The sequence below is a fragment of the Lepisosteus platostomus genome, chromosome 13 (assembly GCF_059453375.1).
Source record: "Lepisosteus platostomus isolate fLepPlt1 chromosome 13, fLepPlt1.hap1, whole genome shotgun sequence".
NCBI lineage: Eukaryota > Metazoa > Chordata > Actinopteri > Semionotiformes > Lepisosteidae > Lepisosteus > Lepisosteus platostomus.
The window spans coordinates 8773918-8800644 of NC_142623.1; the positions used below are offsets into that span (position 1 = coordinate 8773918).

General features: G+C 40.2%; 1 protein-coding gene across 3 annotated transcripts in view; it reads left to right on the forward strand.

Moving 5' to 3' along the window:
• qkia (QKI, KH domain containing, RNA binding a) overlaps positions 1-25314 on the forward strand; it is a 79562-nt gene extending 54248 nt beyond the window's left edge. Inside the window, exons 5-8 of one of the 3 annotated variants that reach the window (XM_088602997.1) lie at positions 13960-14047; positions 16652-17065; positions 20082-20156; positions 21629-25314. In XM_088602997.1, coding sequence (XP_088459123.1) covers positions 13960-14047; positions 16652-17065; positions 20082-20156; positions 21629-21645 — 594 coding nt within the window. In that variant the 3' untranslated portion in view covers positions 21646-25314. The remainder of the gene's footprint in view (positions 1-13959; positions 14048-16651; positions 17066-20081; positions 20157-21628) is intronic. The other 2 variants (XM_088602998.1, XM_088602999.1) reach the window with 2 other exon arrangements.
• Positions 25315-26727: the final 1413 nt, after the last annotated feature.

Sequence of the window (26727 nt, forward strand, 5' to 3'; positions counted from 1 at the left end):
TACAGCTATTTATGCTGATGTGAAATATCAGTGTCAGACAGATTCAGTCAAAAGAGAAAATGATCGGGATGGGGAGCCTCAAGTCATGCAGAATGCTTGTGGTTTGTGCTCCATTAAACATGATTTTTGCTTGATGCAGATTACAGATGGTGAAGAAATTCATAGCATGTATTACTTATTTTAATTTCCCTTTAGTTATGAGGAAGTGTCATTGTCTTTAATGACATTTTGTGGCGAAATGCAAACCCCATTATTTGAAAGACTAGGCACGTTGATCTCAAATATGAGCCTAACGCTTATGGATCTGCAGGTTTATAACTGTTTTACAAACTAACTTGAAACAAACTGTTTTTCTGAAGGGTCCACAGTCCTATGATTGACTCTTACAAATTTCGTTGATCCCGTACGTATTTCGCTATAATCCATATCTATCTTTTTGATTGAGTTCACAGATGAGATTGTATTAAATACTGTTGCTAATCCATAGAGATGCTTGATTTTTAGAATTATTTCCTAATGGGGATAAAGAGAGATGCATGCTGACAGCTGGATTAATGTTGACATCTCTGCTCTCCATTACAGTATTGACGCAGTGGCTTTCTTATTGGTGCCCTAGTATGAACATGATTAGACAAGTCTTCTTCAGTTAGTGTTTTTAAGGTCAATGTACTTTTAATGTTGCATTCTTAGGTCTGACCAGCCTTTTGATACATAGAATATTATTCTTAGCAATTAATGGGGCATTTAAAGAATTGTGGGCATGACTAGGATGGATCATAAATAGTTTTGATACGCATTACAGACATGCTTTGTAAGAAGTGTTTAACCCAGTTTTCTAATAAAAGAAGTACTATCTTGAGATCAGATATTGGCGTTCACACAAACACACACAAAAAAGATTAAAGAGAAATAGAGATTGATTTGAGGTGTCTTTTTCTTTGTATGAATAGAGAGAGAAGCGCAAGCTATTAGGTCAGTAGCTGTAGAAGCACCCAGACCCTTAGTTCCTGCAGGGAATGAAGATTAAGGTTTTGTTGGTAGGTACTGATGGCATTTTCCCAATAATACGTATGGATTTGACATTATCATTCCCTGGGTGTTTGCTAAACCCTGCCACCCAGAAATGTTTTCCGTCAGACTATTGTGGGACAGAGTTTGTAATCCTTTTCTTTTGGATGTGACATTTTCTCAAAGCAAGTAGGAGGAGGGGGTGAGGTGGTGTGTGGGGGGGGGGGAGATCAATATTTAAGAAATCACAAAGTAAACAACATGAATGCCAGGCATAAGAGCAGAAATTGTAGTATGGCTGAAAGTCTAGAAAGTAACACTATAGAGTGGTCCGGGTGACATTCATGCATTTAATCATTTAGTAGTCTTGGAAAAAGGCATCTAAATGGTCACTCTCAAATTGAAGGGGGGGGGGGGGGGGGGGTTGGAGATGGAATGTATATAAAATGGATCCCAGGGCAATAATTAGCTTTTTTGCTATCTCTTATAAACTTCCTAAATTGGATTCTATAGTAGAGTCACAGTGAAGCCTGGGGCCCTTTTTTTCTCAAGCCTACTGATGATACAGCTGACTTTCCTGTGTGATAACACAGTAGCCTCATTTAGATCCATTGCTAATAAGTGGTGTTCTCTAATTGGGACCTGAACAAACAAGGACTGGGAGAGTGATCAGACGGAAAGCGACACCACAGTTTGCACGCCTGCAGGGGCAGAGATGCATTTGCTGGATGCAAGTCAGGGCTTTTGTTAGAAGCGGGTCCTATGTAAATCTCACCGTGTCAGGACATAGCTGTACATTGTAAAGCTGTGGCTGCACACTGGTTGCCAAGCACGTAACAACATTTCTGAATGCTTTACAGCAGTGATTCTTAATTCCACTTTTGGGAGACTGCTGGCTGTCCAAGATTTGGAAACTGCACCTGACCCTTTTAATATCTACATTGTTTCACATTTCTCCCATTTCCTCAAATGCACGTACTTACACAGCAACATGAAAATTATAAGAAGCGGTACAAATTATTGTTTTTTGCTGGAATCCTAAATCTGGAAGGCTAGTGTCTTTCTAGGACTGGAGTTGGGGAAAAAATGCTCTACAGTAAATATCACATTACTGCCTTTTTATGTGATATACATACCAGCCTCTCTTGTGCTTTACTGATTTCCTGGTATAAATTGGCAGTGGACAGAAAAACAAAATCAATTACACCATTCTGTGAAAGTCGGTATTCATAGTTAAATCATCATGGAGGGTTAATGTTGATTAGAATGTGAACTTACAGGCAGTGGGGGATAGATAGATCTATCCTCAAGGGTCTGAGAAGTGTCCCTGATCAGCTGGTTTGACTTTGATTTGTGTTTCCTGCATTGCTTGGGCAAGATGTCAGAGGCTAAAATGAATGGAGGAGCCTGTCATAATATCTTCATTCTCCCATTGTGGTCACAGAAGTGGACACTGTAAGCCAAAGTCTAAAAAGACAGTAGCGAATTGGTGATTCCAAAGTGGATGGATACATAAATGATGGCTCTAAATGTGTAAAATGGCTACAGCATATTTTAATACATTTTGAAAACTCCAGGGCATTTCTCTGAGCCGTGCGTGTCTGCATCAGCACTGAGAGGCAGAAGGGTTTTAGTCGAATTAAAATTAATTGTATCAAGGAGGAGGTTCTAGAGTTTTTTCCCCCCTGAGTTCCATCTCTGGTTTGGGGTAGGTTTCATGTCCATTTACAAGACAGAAGGCAGAACTTAAAAAAAGTGTTACCAGTTAGTTTCTTTTTGCTGTTCTTCTGCTCTAAAGACAAAAGTTTTGTTTTCTCCAAAGTTAGTTCATGAGGCTCAAAGGCAGAGATGGAGGAGAGGCACAATTGACAAAGAGACTTGACTGCTTTGTTCCTGCCTTCAGTCCTCGATAACTGTGGAAAGTGCCCTGGAGCAGAGTGACTCTGCAGTGCCTCATATTTCACAATGAATGGACTGTCCTTGCCACGAACAAAGTAGCTCTTACAGCAGCTTGAGAAAAGCACCCCCTGGCTTTATTTTCTGTTTGTTGCTCAATGGGGTCTCTCTGATGGCATACACATCTCTGGCTATCTGTGGCATTCAGGACTTTTGATTCTTCAACTAGAGTCATTCAGTGCATAATGTGCAAAAGCCTTTTGTAATGTCATACCTGGGAGAGCAAAAAGCATGTGCTTGTGTTAACAAACAGCGATAGATCTTTTTATTTTCAGAAATCGTACAGTGGTATCTACCTCACCAAGGGTCGTTTGTTCAGGGCTTTGACTTTATTGTGCAAGAGGAGATTGCGATCGGTTTCCTTTTAATTATCAATCCAATGGAGTGTAACACTTGAAATGGGAATATACTTTTTTTAGGCATTATTTAAAATATAGTTCCTAAAATTTTGTACGATTATGGTTTAGCTGTGACTGAACATGAAAGATCCATGAAAGCGCTCTTTGGTGAATGTGTTTTTATTCTTTAATTTTCATTTTCCAGTCCTGTTTCTTAAATTGAAGAATAAATTCCCGCCATAAAGGATTGATGGGTGTGTCTGGAAACATATAGTTGATGGGTTCATGAAGCTCAAAACCAGCCGGTTGTATATCTAGGTACAGAAGCTAATCACAGCAGAAGAACAAGGCTGCTGATTAACAACACAAATCCATGCCTTGTGTGTTTGTTATAAAGTCTGTGCTGTAATTTGTACTTTGCGGAACAATGTTCCCAAAAAAATGATTACATACCATCTGGCCTCATCTAGCCATATGTATAATTCAAATTAATGCTATGGGTAAAATGCCTTTATTATTAGTGATCTTACAAAGAACACCTTTCAAGGTTATGTTGCTCTTGTAAGAGTAAATAGTCACCATCAATTATTTCACTTTATATGGAAGCTTGTTTAGACAGTTCTGCTTTCTAATGTAGCGAAAAGGCCAGAGCTAATTAATATTCACATAACCATAGTATATTAAGTCTTCAGTAATGACTCTAGATTTAGGGTAAAAGATATGCTAACATCACCTTTGGAACAAGCACAGATCTGGAGCAGGTTGTTTGATTTTGTGTCGTGTGGGGCCTGATGCATATGCTCTATCAGAACATTGATTTTACATCACAGATGCAGCAGTACTGAGGAGCAAGTTCGGCTGCTCTTTGTATAGAGTGCTGGTTGAGTTACAGCGGGCCTCTGCAGTACATGACACCTTTTTGATTTAACAGTAACATCACCCTGACAGCAGGTCAAGCAGGGCCATGTGGGGGGTTGTGGGAAACGGCTCATGTCCTTGGCTGCATTGTCGTACCCGCTGGCTTATACCATCACTTGCAGTGCCTGGCGACCTTCACACTTCCTCCATGTAATTCCAAACTCAGTGGGCAGCATAAGATGCCACTGTGACACTGGCGTCAGTTCTGTTGCTTTGCCTGTGCCAGTGTTTCAGTGGGCATGCTACGGTCCTTCTGCTGTGGAGTTTCTCGCTTTCACTCGACATTTTTGTGAGAAATGGATCCATGCAGCCGTTGTGAGCCTAATCGCCAGAAGTCATGAACTGTTATGGGTTGGTTATTTTTGTTTTGGAAACTTGAACTTTTGAAAACTCAGCCTATCCAGTGTGTGTGTGTTGTTTTAAAACCCAGAAGATATCTTGTAAACGGACATCAGACTGACTGTTTTAACCTGATTGTGCAGACTTTGGGCAGTTGCAGAGTCCCAGTTGAACAGTCTTCACACTGGTAAACGAAGCTCCTGCTGACTGCTCCTCTCTAGGTCCTGCACTTGCCAGTCTCAACGTGTCAGTGCTGCCGTCTGCCTCTCTGTGTGGAAAGACCATGTTTAGAGCCGCAGTCCTGTTCACTAGTCAGCTACTGTGATCCGGCATTTGATCAGCCATGCAGTAAAAATAGAGGCACGGTGCCTTCCTGTAATTCCGACACTAAGAAACGACATCACCCTGTCTATTTTGAGATCTGTCATGTCCGGTATCACACTAAATCTTACACAGCACCAGGCCTGAAGCACGCTGCTTTGCACTGATCTTGCTCCCTTACTTCCCAAAAAAACATGAAAGAACTTCATTCAGCCCCTGGCAGCTACTGCACTAGAGCGCTATTGTTCTTCACTACCTTAAAAGACAATTTGATTTTATTTCCATAGATCTGCCTTTTCTTGTTTAGTAGATTTATTTCGAAAATGCCAATTAAAGAGGAAAACCAAAGAGACCATCTGCAAGCAGTGCATAAGACGGCTAAGTGTTTGCTTATCGTGTTTTTTTTCTTTGTGAGCTTGTCTGTATCTCTGTAGTTCTGTGGCCTAACACAGAAACCTTGCAGCTTGTTTCATTTTTTTGCCTCTAAAGGCTTTTATTTTTTGTCAGATATCCCTGTTAATTAGAACTACTAACCCTCAAGCTTGGATATTTTTAAATACGAGTCTTTTTGCATCAGTTTATCATGAATGAGGTGAGGATAACATTTTTACAACTGTAATGCATAATTTATGAATACAGCCTTCTGTTGTGTAATTGTTGTCTTATTTTGTTTTATGATCTTTTTATCTGTTCTGGCGATACATAGTGGCTTTTTGGGTTTTAGAAATGCCTAATGCACAGTACTGAATGCCTGCTTTTGAGTCCTAGTCTGCTATAAGACTACCATGAAAGCATTGTATTTATTTTTAATGTTTTCAGTGTAAATGACCCTGTGCTGCTGTCTTTTGAAATACCAGCAGCCTCTTTTGTGAACTGAACTTGGGTTTTGTGCTATGTAGCCTTCTTTGAGCTCTTCCAAAGAGGAGATACTTTTCTTACTGGAATACAAATGTCAGTGTGAAATCTAGATTCTTATTGTATTGTTTACATCAAACAGATTGACAGTGAAGGGTTTTGGCTCATTAAAGCAAATCTCGCCAATTCATTTGTACAGTAATTTGTTTCTTGTACTCTATTGCCCGCGCTCTGCACTGTCGGCAAGTGTACCACGAATTTCAGTCCCTTATGTGAGCTGTGATATTTCAGCAGAATTTTAATTCAGTACGGCTCCAAAATTCAGGGAACGGCTGACCCTTGTAAAGGTTATGAGGCTCTCCTGATCGGGAGGAGACCAGAAGGTGGTCCAGTTTAATGGCTTATTACAAGGGGTAAGGTTCCTGGTTTAAGAGTCAGCCTTGAGTCAGTAAGCCTTGTTCTATCACTATGTGCCCTTTTGATCCAACTAAAATCACTGTACTTATTTTGACTCTGCGTCACCTAGCCTGTAGGTCACTTTTAAAGGCTAATTCGGAAGACCAAAGATCCTTTTTCTGCAGTGTTGTTCTCTATATTCTGAATGTTCTGTCATTGTAATGAAGGTCATTGTCAGTCACACCTGTCAGTAGAAGAGATGGGAGGAAATTATAAAACAGAATTATATTGACTTGAAGAAACGGGAAAATACAGACATACAAGCAAATGGGCTGATATTTATTAGGTAGCGGTTGACCACACTTTGTGTATTATTAAAACCAACATTTTCAATTTTGTGTCCTCCTTGTATTCGAAGTAACTGGAAAAACTCATCACAAAGTCCTGTGCACTCAGTTTCTACATGGAGTAATGTATGACACCTTTCATGTGAATCTGTTTTCTGTCCTATTCAGAAATCCAGACAAAGAAACTATTGCAGCAAAAGATATTAAAACCTGAACAGCAGCTACAGTGTGGTAGCATTTTTTCAGGCTTGCTGAAGAACAGTTGTCTTAAACATCCTTTTTTAATTATTTAAAACTATGTAGAACATAAAATGTATCTTATTTTTCAGTGGTGTGTACACTGTAACCCAACGTATAACAGTTCTTTGCAATCCAGTTATTTTTTTCCATTGCTGTACTATTTCTGTTGATGTATGCATAGAGAGAGGTTAATAACAGGCTCAAAGGAAAACTTTCCTTGGGGAGGGGGGCTGTGTGTGTGGATACTGGGGTTACCAAATTTAGCCAGCCAGCAGAGGTACCGCATCCTACTTCGACCTCTAAGGAATGGGCACCGTTGAAAAAAATTGCACAGCTCTGTGAGTTGAGGTCTCTGTCCATATTCGCTTGCTTTGAAGCCCAATAATCCCATTAATTGTAGGCAGATAAATATGGAGAAAGAATGGTGTTTATGCTTTCCCCAAATTGGTGTGAGGTTATTAGCCGCAGATGTGCCAGGTTTGAGCTGCAGCAGCTGTGGGACTTAGCAGACTGGGAATGCCCTTGGTCTGTACTATTGCGAGAAAAATATTCCTTTCATCTTTTTTCTCATTCAAGTTTTCCTCCTTAAAAAAGGAAACCTTGATTGCTCTTGCTCTTGGAGGCCCAAAGCAACACCACTATAATGGAAGTACTACTCGCCATTTCTCTGCGTGTGATGCTTGATTTCGGCAGCTGTCATGGTCATTTCCATTAGATGGGTCCATCCGATAATGAGGCATGGCTCTTTCTGGCGTTTTTGAGCAAGAAGTTCAATCGGGGAGGGTCGCCTGAGCAGATGTGATGGTCACGTGTTTTGTTGCAACATTCTAACATGAACTCGGTTACATAGGCTTCCTCTTGGGAATATCAAAGACGCGTTTCAGCAATTCTCCAATTACACATAGCACGGTAGTTTCAAAGGGAATGTTAAAGGAAAATGCAGCAAAGAGGTCACCAGTATATTCATTACAGACTATTCATTTTTAAGGGGAGCATAGTTCTAAGCATTTTTTATATGTTCATTGATCTTTTCTGAGAACTAGAACTGTTGGTCACAGTTGTTAATTTCTTTATCAGCCACGGTTGTGTGCCACCCGTTGTCCTTGATGAAGTGGCATTCTGCTCACCCTGCTTTGTTTGTTACAAATGCATGGCAACTGTGTCATCACAGCAGCACTGCTTCCAAGCTCTTTAACACCGGCACTTTTTATAAAATGGGTCACCTGCTTTCCTTTCAAAGGAGTGATGAGTAACAGTTGCCCTGCCACTGGGACAAGAGCTGCCCCAGCCTCTCACGGGTTGCTAAGTCTGAGGATGCGCTGGGATTTCCGTGAAAATGTGGCTCCAATGTAAATCCAGCGGTGTTTAAAACCTGAATCAGTCTCCGAAATCCCTTAAAGATATTCTCCGCTAGATCTCCTGGCATTAAGGGATCAAAGCAACAGAACAATGTATTATCTGGCAGTGAAGGGAAGTGGAGAGAATCTTTCCAGACAACTGTCTCTCTGGGATTTACGGCATGTTCGCTGGTAGAGAGACACGGATTGTTTTAATGTTTTTTCCCCCCTGTGCTGTTTCACTGTAATGCCGGGTGTTCATCAAGCCGGCACGGGCTAATATGAGCAGGATTTTATGTTCGCAGCTCACAGCGGGGAGAGATGCTGAAGGCCGCTGTTTTTTTCTGCATGGCCAGGCTGTCGTGGTGATAAGCTGCTGACCACATCTTCCCAGCCCTGAGCGCAAGAGGGGTTATTAAAAGTGGATAACATCTCATAAAACACTTCTGGACTGTTACATATTAGCTCACACCTAGCTGGAGTCAGAAGTCGTATTTCCAAGATTGCAGAACAGCAGTACAGGTGCTAGACTCTTTTGACAAGCGTCCATTGCTGGTTCTCTGTGCTCTTTTCTTGGACAGGAACCCAGAGCCGTGGTTATGATTTGAATTATCTTCTAATTTCCTGACATGCCTATTTTCAAACAACATAACTTTTTGCACCTCGCCTCTTTTCTTAACCTTCAACACCTCAATAAGACAAACATATTCAGATGCACAGAAGCTCAAATGAAACCAAACTAAAAATGGAAACTTTTCTGTCGGCAGCTGGATGGAGTTTAAAGTTCTGCTATCTATTAGCAAACAAGACTGGCAGAACGACCTGCTGTCATTTGTACACCACCTTGTGTATTGCTCATCAGTGTAGTACATCTTATAGGATCTTGACCATCATGTGGGTAACTACTTTGAAGTTGATGCTTCCCACAAAATGAGAGTATATCGTGCCTGATGGAGAAGCAGTGTTTCTGAGATTACCCTAAGGAAAATGCCAATATCTACTTTTTAACACATGTTCCACACTTAAAGGGCTGCGACTTCTTTTTTATTTTTCCTATGGTGGCAAGGCTTTGTCTCCTTCTTTTTGATTGTGTTTAAAAAGAAGTGTTTCCCGCTGCAGTGTTTCTTCTGTCTGTTCTGAGCACTTACACAGCTGCGCTCCCTCCTTCCGTTCGCTCCCCATGGTGTCCCCCAGGGCGACTCCCCTCCCAGTCTTGTGTGTGTTAGATAAGAGCCCCAGGCGGCTTGGCTCCGTCTTGCGAAATAATCAGTATTCGCCAGATGTCACTGGCAAAAACAGCTGTCTCGTGAATTTCGCCCTTCCATTCCCCCGATTTGAGTGAGGTCGTCTGGGCTCCTTGCACAGTCCGGGCTAGAGTTCGCCGAAATAATTAAAAATCCATTGCTTTTTTTTTCTTCCAAAGAGGGGCGCTGCCTTTAAAAGCTCTCTCAAGGCCATGTTGAGTGGTTTCAGGTTATTTTCGTTGTAACTGGACTCTCCTGCAGTAACTTGATTCACATACTCCCCCCTCCGTTCTCTGTGATCAACAGCTTAGCCACAGAGGAAAAACATATTTTGGAGCCAAAGTGTCAGACCGTTGGGGAAGGAAGGAATGTTGTTTTTGTGTGGTGTGTGTGCGTTTGAGAGATACTAAGTCTAAAGGATCCCAACCCAGCAGACGCAAGAAGCAAGGACTGTCTGGAGGGTCACCTCTGTGGGATAGTGCAGTGTGTTGAAGTTCAGCTGTAACTCCTCTCATTGCTTCCACACACATTGAGAAAGAAGGCACTGTTCCTGTCTTCCAGAATGCGAAACTGGGCCAGTTGTCCATTTAATTAACCCATGCATGGTCTTCCAATCTGGTCGTGGGGAGTGGGCAATATTTTCTCTTCAAGACTAGCACTTCAGTGGATGTTTAAAACATTGCACTTCAGACGTTTGCCCAGAATAATTATTGACACTCTAGTTTTGAACTGTAGAATACTTTAAAGGTTATACCTGGTCACTAATTTCAGTTCTTCAATTCTCATCACCAGAAATTATATAACATTGTAATAGCAATACATGCCTTAGTAAAGGAATCTAAATAATTTTGAAGACTATCAGTCATGTGCATGAATGGGGTTGATTTTTTTTTGCTTCTAAACTCCCCATCTCGCACAAGTGGAAACAAGCCCAGTGTAAAGTAATTGTAAATGCATTCTTCAGTTGGGATGGGTTCTGCTTTTGCTGAAAGGCTTCGGGGGGTGTTGACGAGAGCTGTGTGGGGGTGTGGAGGAGATCTGGCAATGAGCTCCGTCTGCGACGCTACCGAGAGCCAGATTGGAGCCAGAAGCCCATGAGCTGGAGGAGCCGTCTCATAAATATTCCCCTCCTGATGGAGTTTACCGCTTGACTGATTTTGCAAATAGGCTTTATTGATTAAACCTGATTCCGTTGGATACCACTGCTTTATTGAGTGCTTTGCAGAAAAAGGAAACTTTCACTACTTCTTCTTGACGAGTTCTGCAAGATTCACTCAGGTTTTACTTGTGCTAAAGCACTTTTTGGGGAAACTAAACGGTGGTAGCTCTTTTTAATCATTTAAGAGGCACACCATGAATGTCCATACACATTTTATTTGGACACTAATAAGAAAGTATCTGGACGCGTTTTAAATCATTAGTAAATGTAGTGTGACAATAACCCAGGGGTATAGAGGTGGTTCGTGGTTGCTTCCATTAAAGATTCATAAAAGCTGTCATGTACAGTAATAGGAGGCACCATAATCTGGAAGAACAGGTATTAAATCAGCGCTGAATGTACATAGAAGCTTGTACATCATGCTGGATTAGCAATTAAATGTTAAAAGCATGAGTTATTCGTGCTGCAGCACAAAATACCCTTGACACATGGTTACATAGTAACAAACAGAAATGCAGCTGAAATCACAACCTCAAAAGATGTGCAACAGATGAGTAGCAGAAGGCAGAACTGCTCCATCATTAAAATGGCATTACCCTCTCATACGGCATTACATCGATTCCTTTAAGTAACAGATGAGAATCAAGCTTTCACCATTTATTTAGCCTGTAGCTGCTGTTTTTATTACCTAGTTTGATTGCTGTATGTGTATGAAATGCTTGGTCAGCATGCTGGGAGTTGTCAGCTGTAGGGCCTGATCTGGGAGAGTTCCAGGGTTGGTTGTATTTGTATTTACTCTGTCAGCAACTGCAGCGATACCGTCCCTTCAGCAGGTGACCTGTTATTCTCTGGAGCCAGTCCCAGAGCTTGTCTGCTTTGCTCTTGCTGCACCCTTCACCCCTTCCTTGTCTGATGCATGCACTTCGTGTTGGCTCACTCTCCTCTGGCCAGTGGCAAGCGCAGGATGAAATCAAAAGGCGGGATGGCACCTTCTTCCCAGGAGCCTCTTTGACTCCGCGACCTGCGAATTTATCAAGTGCTGCTCAGCCTTGCGCCTTTGCGCTGCTTCAGAGATGAGCTGTGGCGGCGTTTTTCCCTTTTTCCCCTCTGCAGACCGATCTGTCAGAGCATGCCACCCACCCAGCCATCAAGGGCGCCGCACACTGCGGCTGGGGCTGTGCCCACTCTGTGCCAAGGACACAAGCTGCACTTTTGTTTCCGTACTCACTTACTCGCACACTCTACATTTGGCGGCATTCCACAAACAACGAAAGAATTCAGTTGAACTGTACTTAAAAATACCGTTGCGATCCCAGGATATAGGGCTCCTGGCAAGTAAGATGTCGAGGCATTAGATTTTACAAGCTGATGGTTTTTATTAGCCGACTGCAGCTACTGGTTCAGGACCTCGAATCCATGTCTGAACGCACAAAGGTCAGAAACAGTTTGAATAATGTAAACTGTGATCTGGCGTTTGTATGTGCATGCTAACGTATTAAGATCAGTGATTCATGTAGAAAATGATCTTAGGCGACTTCCATTTATCAAAATTCTGAAAGGACCTACACGCAGCTTAGCCAGTCTGAGACAAGCTGTTAGTTATCGCACTTGGATTGTGGTGGCTGAAATGTCTAAGGGCACAAGATCCCTTGGTAAGAGGAGCCATGCTACGTTAAAGAGTTTGTAAGGAAAGTGCAATTATTACAAACACTAGAAAGAAATGTTACGGAAACTCTGCAACAAATATGAGGCTGACATTTTAACCAATGATGGAGTCAAGAAACCAAACGAGTGAGAAGGACTGGTGCCTTGGTATCCTATCTTGTCTGTTGCTTGCAGGGATGTTCTTCGACTCTGTGAGATAAAGCAGTCAGAAAACAGACGGAACAGTGTAAACTTAATTTTTGGATTTTTTTGCAGATGGTTATTAAAGTAACAGACCTCCTTCTTCAATTAGTCAATTGAGATCTTTAAAAGCAATACGTTGGCGTGCATCTTGAAATGCTACAACTGAGATTTACTAATCTGGCACCAGTGGCTCTCTGTTGATTCTTAAATGTTTTAATATGTGATCCTCAGACTGTAATAAAAGTAGTCACAGATTCCTTGTCAAAGCTTTTTTCTTTAATTTACATCTTTACAGGTTTTTTTTTACCAGCCTTGGTTTTTGTGAACCTTTGTTTCAGAATTTAGATACTCTTTTAATAAAGGTGAAACTAAAGCTACCCAGTTGGAGAATGAGCTTTACAGCCTTTTATTATTACAGGCATCTACTGAAAACCTCCTATGGTATTAAAGAGCGTTTATTATACAATTATAGTAATTACTCCCATACCATGCTTCCAGTTTGATTTAGTGTTAAAGAAATAAATGCATTTTTCTTGCAAACTGCTAAAAGTAGCAACATCCCTAAACCCGTTTTGTATATTATTTTAGGTCTGAGGTAGGGTGAGAAAAATGTGAAGTGTAGTGACCACTGAATCAAACAGTGTCCTCCAAGGCTTCAGGGGGTTTATTGTCTTGAAAAAGTGAATATCTTCTTCATTTCACTGTCGCACAAGTATAGCGTTGGATTGTGTGTTTTAGAAATTTTAGCTGATTGAGAGATTTCAGCTGCTTGTAACACTCCCACTTGATCACACTGGGGGGGGGGTGGAAGGGATCATGGGAAGGCTCAGGTTTGACTTCATGCCAAGTGTCCAGTCCTTTACAGAAGATGGTAACCTTAATTGGGACACCTGCATGTAAGGTTTTGCATGGGGGCTACTCACTTGAAGAATAGATCATTTTAAGACTGACTCTTATTTTGCAGCAACCAGCCTCTGTGCAGGCCTGATGAAGTTGGGGGGTGAATATCCGAGTGCTGGGGGAATCAAACCCCGAATTGTAGCCGTTGGCCTGTGGGCAAACAAAATGAGGATTATAAATGCGAGCTGCACCCAAGCTGTAGTGATGAACACATCTGCTAAAATGGATTGAACAAAGCCCTTGGCTCGTAGATCAAACTGTGCCGTGGTCTGGCCTCTGTACTGCATTCTCTCGCATGACAGCCACTGTATTTTGTCTGTGTTTGGTGACTTCAGGTACAGTGGGTAAAAAAAAAAACATTTGGGCGTTCCGTTGTCATGGTTATGTTTTGTTGATTTGCTGAAGGAAGCAAGTTAATTGCAATCCATGAATAATTTCAGTTCCTAATTGTGCCATAATGACTTTGCATGTTTATGTATTTTTTTATCCAAATGGGACTAAGCCTTAATTGACAGGGATGGAATTAGCAAGGTTATGGTGTGCATTTTTAACAAAAGTCTGCTGGAGAGACCAAAAATTAATCAGGTTAAAACAAAAAGGTAAAACAATTCCTTCTGTAAGTGTTCTTTATGTAACAAACTGGTTTGTTTTTTATGATTCTCACTTAATTTAAGAGGATGTCAGGCACAGATTTCTTCCTGGGAATTTTTTTGGTTACCTGTGATTCCTGATTTTATTTTTGCTTTCTTGCAGGCTGAGGGAGAGGACAACCTGAAGAAAATGCAGCTGATGGAGCTGGCTATTCTCAATGGCACATACAGAGATACCAACATTAAGACACGTAAGCTTCACTCTTTCAGCCTTTCCCACTACATTGCATAAGAGAGGTTAAAGACTACAGGAGGCTGTTCGGCCTGTCTTGCCCTTTTGGTCGTTAGTAGCTAATTGATCCAAGGATTCCATCTAACCGTTTCTTGAAAGAAGCCCGGATTTCGGCTTCTTCAACATGGCTGGGTAGCTTGTTCCGTACTCCCACAACCCTTTGTGCAAAGTGCCCCCTGTTCTCACATTTAAATGCACTTACACATCGTTTCCACTTTTACCTTTACACTTGCAGATGTATCATTTTTTGAGGCCATTTTATTCAAGACCTGTATGTAAAAGAAACAGGCTTTCTGAGATAAAAACATAATCTTTGCACTGCCCACCAAAAACACACGCCTGCTTCTTCATATGACACATCACATATATATCATATCACATATAACATATGTGATAGGAAATATATATATTTAAATAACTGTGACAGTGCAGAGTGCAAAACGTAGTAGCTGCACAGTAAGACACACTAGTAGTTATATAGTAACTTTGTACATCAAGGAAGAACTAAGGCACATGTTCCTTGGTAAGCTGATGCATGAAGGGCCCTAAATTTGTCACCGGGGAAATGGAACACTTTGTGTCTAGGAGTCACTTGTTTTACAGGGGTGTTGTAACTGGACATTGAAATGTTTGATGGGAACATTGGGTTAAATTTTGAAATTGTTAGGTTTTAAATTTTCTTTTGAAAATTAATTCAATATGTATAATGACTTTTTTATGATTGAAAAATGGCAGAATAACATTTTTTCTTAATGTGTTTCAATATTTTGAACGACTCCCAGAATTTAGTTGTAGACCTGGATTTCTTTTAGCTAGCATGCAGTGCAAAATCCCCATCCAAACACAGTGATGTTTGTGTCCTTTACTGAAAGATTCTGGGCCTTACGAAGCACATTGTCCATTAACCTAAAACAAATTATATCCTGTGTGAACAAGGACAGGGTTTGAAACTGAGATAACATCTACTAGTCTGTACTTGTGCACTAATCACTGAAAACATGCAATTTTCAGTTTTTTTCACAAAGTGGCACTACTGTAATTTTAAAATGGTATAATTTTTTACAGTGTTAGTGCAATTCATGTTAATGTTGGCTCCATACAAGGTAACATCTGACAAGCCAGAAAGAAGATACGCTTTCAGTTTTTTCTTCTGTTACTTTGCTCCTGATGAATTGAGAGCGACAGCTTATCAGTAGAAAATCAGACTCTGATTTACTGCATTTATTGTGGTGTGTAGCCAGTGTTCTGAAGGAGTGACAGAGGACTTGATGCTTGCTGAAGATCTTTCCATGTGTTCTTTCATGTTGTCTACAGCACACCTGTAGTCAAGTTGTCAACACACAGCCCTTTCATTTTGGAAATGCTTTATTCTTGGGGAACTTTTTTGGCTTCTGCTGACTTGAACTCGCTGGCATGTTTGTGCATGATTTATCTGACCTCTTTTGCATTTAAGACGTGTTTTTAAGCAATGTCTTTTATGTCATTCAGCCCTGATAACGGCACTTAAAAAGTCAGTTTTTATGTATTGTGCTCTGGAAATGTATCAGCATAGGCTTGCTTATGTTGCTTCTTTTAGTTTTCTCTTTCTAGTTTTCCTGAAATATTAGAGAATTTCATTTAACTGACTTTTTATCAGTGCCTGTCTTATTCACCAAATGTAGCCGATCAGCAAATAAACGTAATATTACAGCTGTTTCGGTTGAACTGCTGACCACACACAGAATTTTTATCACTGTAAAAGCAGATGATTTTCTTTCTACTTTGCTTCAGTGCATTGCAGTTCTAATGTAAGATTAATAACCTCTATCATGAATCAGTGCACAGCAATACTGTAACATCACAGCTGTTTGAAAAAAACATTATGTAAAAGACAGTATTGATGTTAATGTTGTCTTTGGCCAAAATTAACATCAGCATGTAAACAGTTGTGCTACTTGGCATTGCTATCAAATGATCACAAATGCAAACCAGACTGCATTTTAAGCTGAAATGATCCTAATGCTTCCCAGATTTGTGGAATACAGATGGTCTTCAATAGGCAGGACCTCTTTGGACATCTGTCTGTATGACTTCCTAACCCATTCAAGTTTTGTTGTAATTGTATCTCCTAGAAGACACTACTAGAGACGATTGCCTTGATTCTAAATATCTTGATTGCTTATAAAAGACCCTGCATCTTTCACAGCAGGGAGGCAAATTAGGAATGGGACCTGTTTCTCTCTGTGACATTAGGGTCCATTTCAGCAGGAGCTTTTTTTTTCTTTGTGCTATTTGCAATTTACAATTTATTGATGTGATTAATGAATTGTACATTTGGTGGTTACCTCCTTGTCTTTGTTTCAATTTGGTTTTGGGTTTTCTTTTTTGTTTTGCGCTATGAAGTATTGCTTGTGTGGTTCACCATGATCATTGCATGGACTAATTTTCCTTTTCCCCCTCCCTCCCCCATCTTGTTCCTGCTGTTTTTCATTTTCGCATCCTGCTTTTTTCCACCTGCGATTTTTCTTCCCACTCCCTGTCTTTCCTCCTCCTTTCTCTCCTTCACCCCCTTTGCTTACTGCAGCCACCCTTGCGTTTTCTCTTGCAGCGGCTGCCGCGGCAGCACAGGGCCCCAGGCTCATAGCTGCACCCACGGGGCAGGTTCTGCCCCCCACGGCCCTGAGACCCCCAACACCAGCAGGGACCCCCATCATGAACATCATCCGGCCCATCCAAACGGCCGCGATGATGCCTAATGGGACGCCAACCTTAGTACCCCCCACGCCAGATGCTGGCATCATCTACGCATCGCCCTATGATTACCCCTATGCCCTGGCCCCCGCATCTCTGCTGGAGTACCCCATCGAGCCCAGCGGGGTTCTAGGTAAGCGCCTGTGGGGCTTTGGGACAGTCGTTAACCCTGGACAGGAAAGCAGCTTGTTGTACAGTGGCGTAATGGATACAGCCTCTGGGAGCCAAGGTCAGGATTTGTTCAAAGGTAAATACATCGTATCGAGCTGAGGGCTTTTGTACAGGAACCCACCTGTCTTCACAGCGTGGGACGAGTGTATTTTTATGTCCGTTATTCGGGATGTTGTCACAGTTGGGATGTTTTGTTTCCACGTTCCTGCAAGTTCACAGGGCTGTCTCTGAAGCAGCAGATGGCGAGCCCCTGAAACCCTTTTGGCTTAGTTTGTTTCTGCCATGGGCTTTTCCATCCACCACCGCTGAGCGCCTTTTTTTTAAGTTGCCTGAGGCAAACAGATCTCCAGAGATTTTTTTTGTCTTTTGAAATCATTCCTTGTTTCACCCACTTGAACCAAACCCGGTTCTCATAGATGCCTCTTTGTGGAAGCCCAGTTCATGTTCCTTTTAAGCCTTACACAAAAAACGCTTTGTAGACTAAACTCCAGGCACATACGGTTTTGCTCTCTGTCGGGATACATCGCAACACTGATGTTGACCAGTCACACACTGAGATTGCAGTAAAAGTAACTTGTTACCCAGCCGCCGAACATTACAAAGCTAATTTAGGTTTCTAAAATTGACATTTTTCACTGCATTTTCAACTTGACAGAATTCAGACCACTTGCAGGCCAATGGAAATTGAACAAGCCAAAAGATTTTAATGCTCATCTGCCTCTTGCTATGCTTACTTCTATCAGTGCAGCTCTCCAGTTTTTCATTTAGGCCTTTTTAGTGTTTCAGGCGATATCTGAATGATTGAACTTAAAGTGTACCTCCCACAGGTCCAATAGCTGCCTGCCAGTGCATATCCATTTTAAATCTACACAGTTGCCTTTTTTTTTTTTTAAAGCTGGATGTGCAATATTTTTTAAAAATTGAACTGAATACAGTATGTAGGTTCCACTTCAGATATCTTATAAATTCTCCTCAGTATTTCTACAAAATATAACTTTTTTTAGCTACTTAACCACTACAGATTTAAAGTGCTGTTGATTAGGTCTCTCTTCCTCATCTGCATGCTCTCTAAAGAGCTGGAATGAGGATGGAATTTGTGACCCTGGGTTTTTCTGGAAGCTGGAGTAGGTTTTGACTCCAGGTCTTGTCAAGACTGCTCAAGGTGGTGCTGCGAGACCCAGATGAGTGTCTATAACCAACACTTTCATCTGTGCTAAGGTCCGAATGGAGATCAGGAAGCTATTCCTCGGTCCTGCCACCCTGTTTTATGTTCTGATCCACTCATCTCGGCGCCCACGGGCACATTTGAGCAGCAGTGACCACGTTGACCCATTCCATTTTGATAGCACTCTGGATACAGGGAGGAAAATTAATTGCAGCTGAAGCACTTAAAAAAAGCTGAAAATGCACTCGGCTCGGTCACAGTTAGTGGCATGGCAATGCAGGTCCATCTACAGCTGGTTATAGGTTGATTAAAGCAGGGACCTGGTATATTTAAAGAAACAACTTTCTTCGGCGTTCGCATGTTTATAACTAACAGTGATAGCCAAAAGGAGCTGCGTCTGTCTACCTTTGAAAATAAGTTAAACTGAAGTGCTAAAGACCAGTTTTAAGACTGCAATAGTGTCTGGTCAAGGTACTATAGGTATTATATATACAGTGTAATATCAAGACAAGTAAAATGTTCCAGTACTCTGAACTTTATTGATTTTGATGGTTCAAAGTTGAATTATCCAAGAGTTTTTGCCAAATAATTAAAATAGTTGAGCCCAAACAACACATTCCTCTTTAGTTTACAGGGAATATTGTAGCAACAGACAACTGGATCAGCTTTCCTTTAACTTATAAAGAATACCACATACATCTTATATGCCTGTGGTTATGATGGACTTTTCTGTCAATATGAAACATGCTCATCTTGACAGGCACTCTTGGTTACAGTTTACATCAGACTGTTGTAGGTGACCTTTCTGTAACTCATACAGGCACATTCACACCAGGGCGTGAACATAATTTCCTGCACAGAAGAGAGGATCATTTTGGTTTGCATAAGCATGATGTCATTCTTTTGGACATTCTTCAACACCGTTTTCAATAAAAACACTCCTACACAAGATTTGCTCTCAAAAGACAGTTAGACTGAAACATATTTAATTTTTACTTTTTTACTCCCTCTTAATTAAAATATGGAAAGATTGATGTCCTGGACACTAGTTTGCTGTTGAAAAATCATTAACATCTTCACGGTTAAATTCAATCTTCATTAGGGATTAGAAATGAGAGCAGCTGATTAATATATGCAAATGTTTTTAACAATTTTGGCATTTCTTTTCCCCCGTAACCATTAGTTTTGGTGTATCCATCTAAAGATTAAACCTAAGATATTGTCACTGCTGTACAAATAGGAAATTAAGCCATTAGGTGAAAGTATTAGACTAAATCGAACTTCAGCTAGCTGCCCTGAAAACACTGAAAGGTCAAAACCTAATATCTTGTTACACAAATCATTTTAGTTGTCTGACATTTGAACCTAATTTTCATGATACAAGATTCTCAGAAATGGAATAATCATATGCCCATTGGCAATCCCTGCTGAGAGTAAATTACAGGAATAAGCAGCCTTTCATGTGGCCGGCTCCAATGTTTTGAGTTTGAGCAGTATTGGCTGTGTTCTATCCAAGAGCTCTTGAGTTTTGTCTCTTGCAGTGCGGTGGAGTAGATTCTGTTTCAGTGATTTTTTTTTTTAACGGACAATATGAATTAACCCTCTCATCTCCTGAGCTTGTTGAGAGACATGTAAATTTAAACAACAGAAGGCTCATCCTAAACTATTGTAAGCTTCTAGGCGAGGACATAAAAAACATTCCTGACTAAATCCTGAAACAGACTCAATGCAAGTGTCTTTCCTACAGTTGTTGCAAATGTTTTGTCTCATGTGAACCTCCTGTAATATTTGATACTGTGGAATATTATAGTCTAAATTATATAGATGTAAGTTATGATGTTTATTTTCTGTATGGAAATGTATGTACATATGAAAATGTTTTGTTTTCTAAGTGATTTTCTAATACTGTGGACCTATTGCAATCTAGGAGCAATGGCAACTAAAGTGCGGCGACATGACACACGGGTCCATCCTTACCAAAGGATTGTGACCGCAGACAGAGGTTAGTTTAGTTAACACATCCTTTTTTGTGTTGCTGATTTTGTTTTTCGCTCCATCGTGTCTTAATCTGTGGTATGCAGTTTCGTTTACAGAAACAAATCTCAATCCTCAGGTTTGACTTAGTTTACATTCATGTGACGTCTGTAAAAAGTTTTTTTGGGGAAAAAAGTGATTTCTGCATTACGTTTTTCTCTAAATGTACTGGTTGTGCCAAAATGTGAAACTCCAAAATGTTTTTAAAAAAGACCAAATTCAAGTGCAATGGAACCATTAGCCTGATGCACCTTTTAATGCCAGGAGAGGTCTAGGTTTTTGACTACTTTGGTCTGCAGCGCATTTCCTGAAGGTTTTTGGAATGAAAACAAAAGTCAAAGTTCAGAACCAGCTTTTTAGGAATATTTTTTTTTTCTCCACCGGATTCGCGTTCACGGTCATCATTCAGATGGAAGTGATTATTTTGCTTCAGTGTGTTCAGTTGTTGATTTGCTTTCAGAATGCAGAGCATTCCATACTCTGCTTTTCCCCACTCAGGGCCTTAAACAATTTTAGGTCCACCTCTACTGAATTTTCCTTTCAAAGATGTAACTATTCCACATCACTCGGTTTAAGGAGTGTTGAAGTGCTGCAGGTTTGAGATGGCTGGAATGAACTGAGGTTATATAATCCATGGCCTATTCAAAATAAAAGTTAAGCTTACAGACAATGGGAAGTTAGGAATGCTGGCATGAAAATAATCTTTTGAGAATTTGGAATTAATTATGTTCCTTGAACTCAGGTTGAGTGGATCAGGGCTAGATGTTGATTGTACCATTTTAGCTGTTACTGCTTGATCACGAGTTTGTGATCAAGCTGGACCAACCTGCACATTTAATGCTGTCCAATGTCAAAGTTATCTTCTTCAATTAAAGCAGGTAGTTTACATTAAGTGTACTTTTTGGGGAAAAAAAATGTTCACTACTTTTTCCTGTAGTATTTCAGTTATAAGAAGAGGTACCTCTGTTTTATATATGGACATTTCTAGAACATAACCCAAAAATGTATTTTTGGCACCTGTATATACTGGTAAATAAAAAGTAGACCCAATGTGAACAGTTCAGCTTTTCTTTGTCTATTTGACACTAGGGGACGTCTATTAACACTAATCCTACTGTATTGTACATAACTGCATTTCCACTTGATGTTTAGAACTAAAACATTAATTTTTGGACTCTGCTTCTGTTATGGGTATTGGGATATTTCCTACACTCTCTGCTCTAATTATAATACTTTGATGATTCAGGTGGGGGTATTAGTGAAATCATGATGTAAGTGCGTCATGATTAACCTAACAAGTCATATATTCATGGGGAGAGAATTGAGATTTCATTCATTTTACTGTTAAAATGATGTCATTCCAGTCTTTTCTTGCTGACACTAATATCCTTTCTATTCTTTTTTTCTTTGTTTTTTTTTGTTTTGTTTCTAACCACCTAGCCGCCACCGGCAACTAACACATGACCTTCTGACCTCTGAATTCTTCACCCAATGATGAGCTGACCAAGCCTGCCTGCTGAGCAGTTAACTGGTAATCGCCTTGCTAGCCTGTCTTGGAAGCAGCGAGCTAAGGCACCTGTACGCATCGTAACCTAACAACATGTTAAAAAACAACTCAACTACAGCAACTCGACTACACCCCAACAAAACTGTGTTTTTTTTCTTTTTCTTTTCCTTTTTTTGTTGAGTCTCAGCTTGTAGTCTTGGTTTGGGTGGATGGTATCCAAGTATCTGCACTGAATAACTAAAGCAATAAGGTAACCCCACCCCCCCCACACCCCACAGCTCTGTCTCTGTATGTATTGTTGAAATGAAGCTAACCGATAACCAGATGATTTATTTCCTGTGATGACTGGATGCTGTTATGAGGCATCTCTCTTCCAACCCTTTCCCATCAGTGTCACAACTCCACCCCCCTCCCTCCGTCACCTTGCCTTAGTTAGGTGGTGGGGATGTGAGACACACACACACCACTCATGCCAACTGCAGTGTTCTGTCTTTTCACATGTAGCCCTGTCTCTAAAAGCTCTGAAAACTTTTTTTTTTCTGTGCTGACACATTATGGGTGTGCCTGACTTGGCTGCTGTCTGAAGCATGGCTAAAATTATTGCAGAGGAGCTTTTTATGTTGTTGTTTTTTCTCTGACAAACGGACAAGGAATTTATGGATTTTCAATAGAAAAGAGAGGTCATTTTCCTTTTTGTAACTGGAGAATTGGCAGGTTGGTGTGTGTGTGATTTGGGGGGTACCAGAAGGTGGTTGGTGTGTGTGTGATGGGGGGAATCTTCATCTTGTTACTGACCTTTATGTTGCTTATCCACAAGGTCAATAATAGTGCCAGGCTTTTTTCCACCCTAAAATAATCCAACTTTAAGAAATTGATTAAGGTATTGCATATACACATTCAACCACAGGGTGCCAAGCTTTTGAAAGAGTGAGAAGTGTGCTGTTACACACTGAACAGTTTGGGAGTTAGTCCACTTCCCAACCAGATGCTGGTTAATATTTTCAGCAGACTGCGGTAATTGAGTCCCAGTTTAGAGGCATGTGGGTGAGGAAGAGTTTGTTTCCGATTCAGACGGATAACATGCTGAAACACTAAGGGGCTTTTTAGGCTGAGAAAGGGAGTGATTCTGCAAAGAGAGCTCTCAAATATAGATTTCCTAATTCTTTTTGATCTTCTTACGATTTTGAGTTGAATTAAAAATCTGTTCAAATTCTGATCCCAACTTTACAGCACATCCACAATGTGTCTTGCACAGTACAAGCCGGTATAAACAAACTCCTGTGTTTGTATGATTTTTACTCTTTCTCAAGAAAAATAAGAGGATGTGAAAGCCATGCTTGCCTGTTTTAATTGCTCTATTACGTACCTGTTCTATATATAAAATGTAGATACCTGTCATTGCATATAAAGTACAGAGGAAAACAAATTAGATACTTTTACAGGGTGCTGGTGAAGAAAATATATTTTTGGCAATTTTAGCTTTTTATACTTAACTTGCAGTTACAAAATACTAGAAAAAAAAAACAAAAAAAAAGAAAATCTAACATAAAAACGATGTGACATTGGATAGTAGTGGCTGGGAAAATAAAGACCAAAATAGTATATCTAGGAATGTTGCAAGAAACTTTAGATGGAAAATTTAAATTTTCAAAAAAGAAAAAAAAGTGCCTTATTGATGGTCGTTTCTTTTTCCAAGTGTTAATTAACATTTGTTAGTGTCCAGCGCACACCAACCAGGAATAGATGCTCCATAGAAAGGGTATTTGGAAAGATGACACCTCAGAGTGTAGATGTAGCTCAGTATTCCCCTCACTAGAGCTACTGATATTATTCTATGCAAATAAGAATAGCAGTGACTCGACCAGCTAATATTTGTGCCATGGTTTGTCTTCCTGAGTTTGTTAGGTTTTTGTTATAATCCTATCTGCCATTTGAACAATATATATTTTAAATTTTACGATTGTCACTTTTTTTTTTGTTAAACACTTGATCGAGAACAAACTGCCAATTGAAATGCATACGCCTGCTGGGCTGTCATTTTGTTTGGAGGGTAGAAAAGCTTCAGTGCTGACTGTAAACCGCTCGTTTCAATAACTGCAAACCTCGCCTTTGTCCCATAAACCAACTCTGCGACCTATTTATGCAGTCCAGAGGTGGCCAAAGGCATTTGTGTTGAGAACAAAATGTTCTTTAGCAGCGGCCAATTCAGACAAGAAGCTGTTGACAAGCAGCACGTGGACAAAACTCCTACTGCTTGTTCATTATAGACACGCTTTATAATGATTGGGCACCCTGATGAACCTTGACCGTTTTTCTACATAGCAACACTTGGTCTATGTTACTGTTGCCAAAAGGTGGGAGATTTCGTGGAGAATCACAACAACAGTGTTAGGGATCACCCCCAAGTTTAAAGCTCACCCTGTGATGCTGTAAATCCAAGGTATTACTTGTTCATTAAAAATTCACCAAGTGCTTCTCAGAGCTTTTTACTTCAGAGCAAAGTTTGCTCCCCCTTTTTTTCAGAAAGGTGTTCAGGTGCAAGACTCTAGCAAGAATCAACTAGGATTCTTTTTTTTGAGGATGATTTTTTCTTCTTCTCCCAAACAGTTTAGCTGGAAATGTCAAAAGGGGTGGTAAATTGTGCACTGGAGCAAGTAGCTTTAAAAGTTAGCGTTGATAATACGAACCCTAGTGTCAAGGGGGTAGTAAGTTATTGACTCATTCTTAGAAAATGGTCTGAGAATAAAATTAATAAAATTAAGTTAAGCTTTGCCAAAGGAGGGCCTTTGCTGCTATAAACGTACTTCCACTCAACCGAACAAAAAAATTGGTTGTTGAATTTGGGGAATTTTGACTTTTTTTTTTAAAAAAAAAGGAGCAGAATGATTTTTCTTTTCCCACCAGGCGTTGCCAGAAGCCTTAAAGCCCATGGGTTTCAGTTATCTAGACGACTGGGATTAATCACACTGAAAGAGATAAAGTACAACGCAAAAGGAAAGCAATGTTGCGATTTCTGTTTTCTCCCTGGCAGACTTCATTTTTATTTTAACCTCTTACATACTGTTACAAAGGTCATTGTTCTATTTTTCAGTGTTATTTTGTTAATGCAATATTAAAGGAAGATGTAGAGAGCAAGAACAAATCAGTATTTGACAGTATTATGTACTCCCTCAGCAAAGTTACAGAACTGTGTGTGATGGTTATCAGGAGTACAGATTATTGTACCATATTCAGTCTATGGCCTGCCAATATGTATGATAATGTAATTACAGCCATTGTTACAGGTTTATAATGTATTTTTCTAACTTCATTTTATATGTATATTATAAAACATTTTCTGACTCCTTTTTTTCTGATAAAAGCCCACTGCAAGTTTTTTAATAGTTCCTCTTTCCCTTTCATGTCAGCCTTTATTCTCCTGGTCCATATCATTGGGAGTGTTGCCTTTTTTAGATTTTTTTTCCCAGTTCCTAGCTTGTTAATTCATTAGCCTCTTTATTAGTTCTCTTGTTATAAGTATTTTTACATTGCTTGCATTTAGTTTCCATGGTGTTTGCTGTTATTTTTCTTATTAACCCCCTGGCATTTATTTTAATAAAACATTCTAGTATGAATTTTACTAACTTGCTGATATTATTTTTTGTCTTGTGTTTTTTAACCTGTTTAATGAATGTATGGTCTGGTTCACTGGACTAACAAAATTAAAAACCTGATGTTTGGCCACAAACACACACCTTTGCTCACACAAGCACATACACACCACAAGCAGCCCCTGAGAGACCTACTGACATTTCATCTCAATCCAACTGCTGTTTGTCTTGTCGGGCTATTTTGCACTGTTTAGAACAACTGAGAGCTGCTTTATAACTGGTATGAAAGTGGATCGTACCAAGGTTGAGCTATTCCAATGAGCTGTGGTGGCGCACACACAGAAGGAATTGTGGGTACAAGAAAAAACGGGGCTTTGTTCAAAATACAGTACGTGACGGCTTTACTCAGTGATTGTAAAGTGCATTTTATGCAGAATTAGTGTGGAGAGACTGCATACAAACCTTTGTGGTCTTTGTGGCTATAGGTAAGACTAGCTCAAAGTCAATAGAGAAGCACACTTACACTGCCACAACTGACTCTTATACTTGTATACTTCAGAAGACAGATTCACAGATTCAGTTTGATTCAGTCTGAGGTTCTTGCTCATCTAGTCCTCACAGGGGGTGTGACTTTGCAGAGCGAGTAAGCGGAGAGCTGCAATATCACCTTCATAAAAAGCTCATCGGCCCATCAGCCTTGTCTAAAAAGCAAAGCTCCCTTTCATGAAACTAGAAAGAACACTGCAGGTTGGGGTCAGACCCCTTCTGAAGTTCTAGCGATAAAGAGCTCAACTATCTTAAGTTTCTTTAGTGTCAAAGCTATTGGGGGGGAAAATGTCATCTAAGAAATGGTGTCACCACCGTAAGCTAAATAGATTGTAGGTGACATCATAAAACCTAAAAATGATCTTTAGTTGCATTTTGAAATTTCATTATCTAGAGTTCAACTGTTTATTTATATGTGCCATTACCCTGGGGGATTAAGAAAGGAAAATCAGTGCTACCTGCTTACATTGGATTTTTTCCCCTTGCACCTTGAACCCACATTCTAGTGCCACCACTGCCAGAGAGAGCATTTGGGATCAAACTTATTTTTCTTCCAATTAAAATCTTTATCTTCCTCTGTTGCCTAAAAGCTGAAGCACATCTTTGTGTACTAATTTTTCAGTTCAATTGTTAGAGCTTCTTTTCTTTCACTAATGAAAGGTGTTCCAAAACAAAGGCGCACAAGCAATGATTAACTTATTAATCTCTTCCTCTTTAACCCACTGAGTGCTGGATACACAAACACTTTTTGCACTATTCAGTTTTGAGAATGCTGCAATTTCACGATGTGTTTTAATGCTTCAGATCCCCTGCTGTAAACTTGATTGATTAGCGGGGGGCGGCTTATGCATATTATTGTGCACTGTGATTAGCAGTACTCAGTCCTTGCAACAGAA